Raw genomic sequence first — 9038 nt, 5'->3', positions numbered from 1 at the left:
CACCTAAATACATTCTGGTGAAATTTCAGAACTCTAAGTATAAAGAGAATGCCTTTTAAAATTTAGGAAAAGCAAAACAAAGCAGATTACAGAAGAATATTGCCTTCAAAGTTTTGGGGGAAAATGATTTTCAACCTGAATACATCCAATCAACTGATAGTTAAGTTCAAGGGCGAAATGTAGACATGGCTGGACAAGTTAGGATCAGAAAGCTTACTTTCTATGCAGCCTTTAAAAAAAATTCCTTCAAGAAAATGAAAAAAAGAATACAAGAAAGAAGACACCATGGATTATAAGAGCAGAGAAAGATGTGAAAATTTCAGAAAATAAAAATATGTTTTATAAAATGAATGCTGCTCACTAGCAGAACTAAAATCAGGTATTGTCCACAGGATTGCCACTGGTGATCGAAAGTGGGCAGGAAGACCTTTTTACTTTCTATTTTATCCTCTTCTGTATTATGTTTATTTTTGTTTTGAATACAGATTCCTCACGAACAATTAAACTTGTAAAAGTTACCCCCCACGCCAAATCTAGCAAGTACTTACCTTCTAAGCATGTTATCAAATTCCTTCTTAAGACATTTAATTAGAAGAGGAGTTAGTCCATTTAGTTTAGGAGAGTTTTGGAAAACGTCTGGGCTGCTGTTGTTAAAACAGGTTTACAAATAAAACACTTCAGAATAATCTTTCATTAATTTAGCCACACACAAAAATAGTGAGATGTAGACACATAATAAAGATGGTTTTTATTTTTTCTCAATAACTTCAAAGTGGATTTTACAAATTATAACAAAGAATACATTCTCTCTGCTTCAAAAAGATTGTCATCCAATGATTTTAGGCAGAACTGTCCAATATAGCCGCCATCAGCCACGTATGACTATTGATACTTGAAATGTGGCTACTCCGAATCGTGATGTGCTACAAGGATAAAATGCACATCAGATTTTAAATACTTAGTATGAAAAAAAACTCCGTAAGTATCCCATTAACACTTTTTAAATATCGATTACACATTGAAGTGATTAAATGCATTGGGTTAAATAAATTTTATTATTAGAATTAATTTCATCGTTTTATTTTTATCTTTTTAAAATGTGGCTATTATAAAATTTAAAATCACATATGTGGTTTTCATTTGTGGCTTGCATTTTATTTCTATTAGACCACCCTGGTCTAAAGCACCAAAATATTGCACACACTCGCTATTGCTCAAATGGGATTTCTGAAAAGAGAGAGAGTTTTTAAAAGAGAAAATAGTAATGCTTTGGCTTTCACTTACCAAGAAACCTCCCTGGCTATGAAGAAAGAACCAATGCTAACAATATTAGAACAAGACAGAAAGACAACAGGAAATTGGGAGAATAGGAAACATGACTGAATTCAGGGAGAAGAAATGTAGGTTTGTTGGTAGAATGACTTCCAGTAAAATGTTTGCCTCTAAGGCTTGCACTCTTCTAAAGCCACAAATTATTCTTTTTATAATCATGTCCTCTTAATAAATTCTTTATGCAATGCCATTCTAGCTAGGGATATCTCACCTACACTCGTCCTTAGTACTTTCCCGCTTATATATTGCTGGTAATTTTTATGTAGGGAAAGCCCCTCCATAGATGTGGTAATTATTGCCTTATACTAATCCTGTTTAAAGCCTCCATAGTTGTTCAAATGAGGAAACATTTTGGAGCGGAGGTGATCTCAGCTCCTGTGATTATCTTTCAAGCAATATTTATTATCATGGCAACTGGACTGATCATCCCTGACCCTTCCGAAAAAGTCACCATTATCATTAGAAAGAACTTACATCCTTTTTGGTTGAAGTTGGATGATTACTTTATTTCTTGAGAAACATTACAGTACCTTTGTGCTCTCTACTGTATTGTTATAGGTCTTTTGTCACTTGTGATTTTTCATTCTGCCATGAAGTATGAAAAACAATTACAGTATTTATTGACAGAGTAGCTCTGTGGAAGGTAGAGGAAACAAACTAGGTTGGGAATGAGAGCTTTCTTTATAGTAATCAAAAGAGATGGTAGAAGGAAGAGAAATGGGGACGTTAAAAAAATCTCTCCGAACCAATAGAAAGTAGAGATCTTTTTAGCCACTGACAGTAATAAAGATGACCTGGGAAAAGGGTTGTCAAAGCTTTTACTTTTACACTTTACCAACCCCGTAAAGGTTGGTGTTGGAGCCAAACACATTAATAATTACATTAGGGGTGGATGATTTGGCATCTTGGTCAGTGATTAGCAATAACTCCATCCAGTTTGTTGAGACAAACTATGACTTGTGGTTCTGTCTATACTTCTAAAGTTTCATCATTTATTAGCATAAGATATTGTAGCCTGTGTACTAATATCCCTGGCTACTTTAACAAGACAGTAATTTCTCCTTTATTCTTGCTGCCATAGATGGTTTTTTTTTTTTCCCTTTCCTAAGCTAAGAATTTAGCCAGATCTTGTTTGTTATGTTGTGTTTTGTTTTTTTAATTTTATTTTTGCCTAGGTGGCTTTTGTGTTGCAGCAGGAAGCAGAAGCTGCCAGGCAAGAGAAGACAACTTCTTCTCAGTCTTTTGTTTGCAACAGTCTTGGCTCAGTGAGAATCATATAGAAAGGAGGGGTGATAGAGGTAAGTGCTTGATGTTTACTAGGTGGAAGTTGTGGGACCCAAGGGGAGAGGAAGATTCCTCATACTAAGAGATGGAGTGGGGTTCTGGGGGCATTGGGGGAGGAGTTCCATGCTGAGCAAAGGTATCATCACCCCAGGACTGCACAGTCCCAGGCTGCTAAACTCCAAGAGTATGTTCTTGCGAGCCATGGTGCAGATGTCCTCTGCCTACCTTCAGAAGACTGTGTGGGCCTGGACAGTGAATTTATCAGAGACCAGTGTGGACAAAAGCCTAGAGGACCCTTCTTTGACTCCTCCCACCAGGTACACTCTGGGACCTTTAGTAGAACCTGAGGAGGTGGAGAAACCTACTGAGGAGTGAGATTGAATTTCCCACCGACTGGATGGTTAGGGGTTCAGAGCAGAATAAAATCGTGTGGAGTAAATTTCAGGCTTATCACCACGGTACCATCCACGACAGCATTTGCTTGGGCAATGACTCATCCATAGCATAAAATGGAAAAAAATTGTTCACAGAACCTGAGAACTAGATGTGACTTCTATGTTCATCTAATCCAGATTCTTCATTTTTAGATTAGGAAACCAAAGTTTAAGCTAGAAAAGAATGTGTCCCAAGTCGTGTGCCCAATGCCAGTGCAGAGCTGGGGCAGTGAGTAGCCAACCCTCCGTCCACTTTTCTTTCTACCTCAGCACTTGTAAAATTCAGACCTATTTGTGGCAATTAAAATACATTATCGTGTCATCATGGCCATGAATAGCATTTATCAAAGTAAGATCTTACAATTTTAAAATGACAGAAAGAAATCAAAACTGTATAAATATTTAGCTGTGATAGTGGAGGTAAAAAAGGTCTATGGTTATGTGGATTTTCCAGTTATTCTCACTATAGAAATTGCGGGAAAGTTACCTGAGTCACATCTAAAGTGGCTGATACTACAGTTTCTGAGAATTAAATACATCTCCTGAAGGTATTTAAATATGGATATGTGTACACACGTGTGTTAGTATACAGACACACACACACAGAAATCTGTTAGCTATCAAACACTGGGTAGGAATTTCTTTTCAGGGGTGTGTGTGTGTGTGTGTGTGTGTGTGTGTGTATTAAATCTACTTAATAGCTAAGGGAAAAGTTTATAATTTCTGATTGGGTCTTATTTTTTAAGAATCATCCTGTATAATACTACTTTCAATATAACTTTCTCCATTATCCAGTTTTCTCTAATCTATGTCTTTGTCTACCTTCTTACCCTTTGCTCTTTGCAGACAAAAGCTGGCTGGAATTTGTCTTCTTATTTCTCTCTAGACATCTGTGTCAGAGAATACAACTATCCTCTGCAGAAGCACCTCTTTCTAGCCAAATGAGCAGCCTGCACTATCATGCAATGATGAGAAGACCTAACTAAGTAGCCTGGGTGTTCATTCATCTGTCAGTCCAGCAGCTATCCATGGGTCGTTGTGAGTTCAGACCCTCCTCCGGGTAGGTTCTGAAGGAAGGGTGTGGGTAGGGTAATGCCCACATGGCAAAATTCTGTCCTTCAGATGCTGCATCACTGAGCAGTGAAGTTGGACTGGCTTGTCCCCTCTTGTTCAGCCATCTGTTCAGATATTCCGATAGGAGTCTCTCTGCCAGCAGGGCCCATGGCGAATAAGCATAAACAGCAACACCACCAAGACACCAGATACCAGGCAAAAGGCAATGGCAAGGACAATCTTTAGAACTGTGGAAAAATAGGAAAAGTATTAATGTAAAGTTAATATGTTAGGAAAATATGAAGATAACACATGAGTGTTGATTTCTGCCTTAATTGCAAATTTCAGAGAAGCTTCTGAAGTAGCCTTGAAATCAGCATAGTGTGGTAAAAAAAAAAAAAAAAGCACAGGATTAGGAGTCAGGAAAGGACCTAGGTTCCAGTTCTAGCATGACCTTTGACCCTTTGGCCTTAGCTCCCCACTATTAAGGGAGGGTAATTGGAGTATTTTTAAGGTCCTCTTTTAGCACTAACTTTATGCATGTTTCTAAGGTTAAATTAACAATTGTTCATGGTCTCAGGGTCAAAGGAAATTCTGAACACTCAACTGCAATCAATTAGATCTAAAAGAAATGGAATCTTTCAATTTTTCAATTTGATTTTCAGGTAAATATGTTTTAGAGAGGCAACCTTGAACATATGTTGACTATGGCAAACATTTTTAGCATAACTGTGTACTATTGCTAATATCTACACATTCCCCGCCCCCTGCTATTTTTTTTTGAGAGTCTCACTTTGTTGCTCCAGCTAGAGTGCAATGACATCATCATAGCTCACTGCAACCTCCAACTCCTGGGCTCCAGCAATCCTCCTGCCTCAGCCTCCCAAGTAGCTGGGACTATAGGCACAAGCCCAGCTAATTTTTCTATTTTTTTTTGTAAAGACAGGATCTTGCTCATGCTCAGGCTGGTCTTGAACTCCTGACCTCAAGCAATCCTCCACCTCAGCTTCCCAGATACACATATCCCTTTAATAGCTGACCAGTCATGAAGCAGATATATGGGGTCATTTTTGTATGAGATGCTAATTCATTACTTCATCTGGAAAGTTACTCTATTACACACACACCCCAGTCTACTGTAGTATACCCATCATAAATACCAGTTTGTACCGTCTCTAAAGGTGTATCTTTTCCTCATGAAAATATAGGGCTGCTTGTTGGCTTAGGCAGTGGGAGAGCAAGCATGTCTCTGATCCTGTCATCTCTTTCTATAGAACCCTCGTGATTCATTGAACACAGGTGAAAATCACTGGTTTGGCCTAACATTATCGTCCTTAGAATGAGGAAAATAAGAAGCAGAGAGATTAGATAATTTGGTTAAGGTTAAGCAGATAATTGTAGTGGTCTTCGAATACATGGGATCTTATCAGGTTTATGATTTTAAAAATCATCAATTCACTAATGACTTCTAAGTTTAAATCTTCAGCCCTGACCTCTATCTCAAACTCAAGACTCTTATATCCAGCTGCGTACTTGACATATTCCTTTAGACATATAGTAGGTATTTCAGTCTCAACAAGTCTAAAACCGAACTCCCAATCCTTCCATTCTTCCCCTCACACCAAATCTGTCCTCCTCACACTCTTCCCCCATCTCAGTTGATGGAAACTCCCTTCTTCTGTTGGCTCAGGACAAATCCCTCAGAGTCTTCCTTGACTCCTTTCTTTCTCTCACACCTTATATCTAATCTGTCAGGAAATCCTGTTAGTTCTGCCAAAAAATATATTCCCAAACTGATGACTTTTCCTCTTCTCTGCCACCACCTTTCCTTGAGCCACTGTCATCTGTTGCCAGGATCACTACAATGGCCTGATGACTTGCTCCCTAGGTTCTATCCCTTCTCCTTTACATTCTATTTTCAACACAGCAGCCAAAGGACTTCAAGTCAGATCATGTCACTTCTCTGCTTAAAAACAAAGTCTGCAATAAATGCTCATCTCAATAAGAATAAAAGCTAATGTCCTGATTTTATAAGGCTCTACAGCATCTGGCCCCTAGTAACATATTGACTGATACACTAAAAAAAATTTTTTTTCCTTGGGGCCACAGTGTTTTATTGCAAAAAACAGAATAAAAACTTTGAAAACAAAATGATCCTCTATAATTTAATGAAAAATGTTATTTTTTATTGTTTTCTCTGTGTGAGTTATATGCAAATTGAAAAATAGTTCATGCGACTCCCAAAGTAGAGAGGTGTGAGTTACATATGCTTCACAAGGCCCCGGGGTCAAAACTAGCGTGAGTTAAACACAACTCACACAGCAGTTAATGTGTTAACCCCTCGGATTTCTTCTCCTACCACTCTCCTTTCACTCCCTCTCTTCTGGCTACACAGCCCTTCTGCAGTTCTTCAAACGTGCCAAGCACTCTCTGCCTTAGTGACTTTGCTATAGCTGTTACCATTGCCCGAATGCTCTTCCCATACATCCCTGGATTAGGTTGCTCCCTTACTTTCTTTGCTTGAAACTCATCTTCTCAATGAAGCCTTCCCATTTAAAAGTGCAATTTGTACACTCTCCCCCACTTCCACCTCAACTTGGCCCTTGTGATCCTCATCTTCCAAAGCACTTAATTATTATGTTTATTATTTGTTATCTTTCCCTCTCTCCTTCTAATGGGATATAAGCTACATGAAGGCAGGAACCTTTTTCTTTTTAGCTCAGGAATGTATCCCAAGCACTTAGAACAATATCTGGCACATATATGTATATATATAAAATATATATCTGTACAAAAAGTTAATGACTTAGAACTTACAGGTTCCCAACTCTTAGTCCAGTGTTTTTCTCTTGATGCCAGGATGCTTCTTAGCATCACGAGAAGGTGATTATTAATAAAGTTATACCCTGAGGGATAGTGCTATTAGAAATAATGGAGATGGAGTTAATATAAGTTGGAGGGAACTAAATGAAACTGAGGAAGGAAAGAAAGGACTAAATGGAAATGAGGGCAGAAGGTAGATAATAATTAGTCTTAAAAATCTATTTTCATGGCTGACTTTTTGTATTTAGAAATTTATTTTCAGTTATTTTTATTTGCCTTATTATCATAGTAGTCCCATGGGATATGCTTCCCTGCTGTCTATCCTTCCTTCTTTCCTTCCTAGACATGCAGTGAGCACACATCATGTGCCAGGTAGGCTGTGCTGAGTACTGAGGTTCCATCATCTCTGCTCTTAAGGAGCTCAATGTCTAGTGGGAGAACAAGATAGGCACTTTTGAGATAATGTGATAAATACTAAAATGGAGGCATAAAAGATATGCCATTGGAACAAAGAGAAAGTTGCAATCAACAGAGTGTATTCTATTTGGGAGAGAAAGAGTTTGGAAAGTATTCTGAAATTTGAGCTGGCCTGCAAGGTGAGTAGGATTTTGCGACGAGACGAAAGGAGTTGCAGTTGCACAAGGGGATGTTTGGGAAATAGTGAGCAGTTACACGTCGCCAGAGCATAGGCTTCAGGGAGGTAAGACCAAATGTGCAGACTGGGGCCCAGTTTTTAGAGTGTCTGGTTTGACATGGGGCCAATGGAAGCTCTCAGCAATTATTACACAAAGAAATGACAAGGCCCAATCTGTGTTTTTTAAAAAAATAACTGTGGAAAAGATAGGATGGTGGTATGGTAGGCCTGGTAGGGAGCTATTGAATACCGTGGATAAGATACTGAGGGCTCAGAGCTGGAGCTGCGGCCCTGGGAATGCAGATGAGGGAATTCAAGAGATGTTCCTGAAGTAGAATTAACAGGCTTTGGTAACTGGCTAAATATGTTGATAAGGGAGAAGTTACAGTCAAGGCAATCTCATGGGTTCCTCTTTGGGTGACTGAGAAGAGGAATTGAGTTTGGGACACGAAAAGGATTGGACTAGAAAAAAATAATAAATTTTGTTTCCAATGTGGGATTGAGATGGGTTATTGTCCTGATAGAGATGATCTGTAGGCAGCTGGGAAACAGGTCAAGAATTCTGTGATTAGATGTGGAAACAAAGATTGCAGATGTAGATGACAGAGGCCTGGGTATACTGGCTCACGGGGAGTCTAGAATGAGGAGCCTGAGAACAAAGACAAGACAAGGCTGTCTTGTGTGCACGCCTGCGCTCTCTATCCGATATAATTTATTTTTAAATTGTATGCTCCCTTGGACTGCAAAAAATTTTAGGAGTTTGGCAGAGCAAAGCTGAGAAAAGAAAGTGTGATCAATTGTATCTTACTACGAGGACATCCAATACAGGTACTGCAAAGGTGTCCTGCATGAGGATACACAAAAGTTGCTGAAGGCAGTGTAAATTGGCACTACTTTTTTGAAAACCACTTTGGCAATATGCATCAAAGGCCTCTCCCTCTTGCCATTAATCCTCAAGTCCTGTCTATCCTACTCTCTTCACCTTTTGAATAGTATGATTTTCTCTTTCACGCTCCCTAGTCCTTGGAGTATCATGACAGCCTCCTAACTGTTCTCCCTGCCTCCAGTCTCACTCTTCTCCAATCCATTCTGCCCATTGAAGCCAAAGAATCTTCCTAAAACAAGAAGCCAATTGCAGTATCTGTCCTCTGCCTAAACCCTTGTAATGACCACAGCTACTCAGCTTGACCTATGAATCACATGATTCCTGCCCCCTAGTCCCCACACTCTGCACACTCACCAGACTTCTCCCAGTTCCGAAATGCCCTATGCTATCTTTAGCCTCTTGGCCTTTATACTTTCTCCTCTTTTGAGTGTAACATCCTCCTCTCTCCTCACCTGTTTACCCGGTTAATTCCTTTTCTCCTTCAGATTTTGGTTTAAACATCACTCCTCTGAGAAGCCTTCTCTGGCCCCTTAGGCTTGGGCTAATTGCCTCTGCTGTGTGTTCTTATTGTTACCCGTATGTCCTTCATCAC

General features: G+C 39.2%; 1 protein-coding gene across 1 annotated transcript in view; it reads right to left on the bottom strand.

The window, feature by feature from the left end:
* Positions 1 to 3744: 3744 nt before the first annotated feature.
* ACPP (acid phosphatase, prostate) overlaps positions 3745 to 9038 on the bottom strand; it is a 46065-nt gene continuing 40771 nt past the window's right edge. The window contains exon 11 of the mRNA XM_012664490.1: positions 3745 to 4351. Coding sequence (XP_012519944.1) covers positions 4233 to 4351 — 119 coding nt within the window. The 3' untranslated portion in view covers positions 3745 to 4232. The remainder of the gene's footprint in view (positions 4352 to 9038) is intronic.

The sequence above is a fragment of the Propithecus coquereli genome, unplaced genomic scaffold (genome assembly GCF_000956105.1).
Source record: "Propithecus coquereli isolate 6110/MARCELLA unplaced genomic scaffold, Pcoq_1.0 Scaffold12, whole genome shotgun sequence".
NCBI classification, from domain to species: Eukaryota; Metazoa; Chordata; class Mammalia; order Primates; family Indriidae; genus Propithecus; species Propithecus coquereli.
The sequence above is the reverse complement of the archived record's forward strand: the minus strand, read 5'-3'. Positions and strand labels throughout refer to the sequence as shown.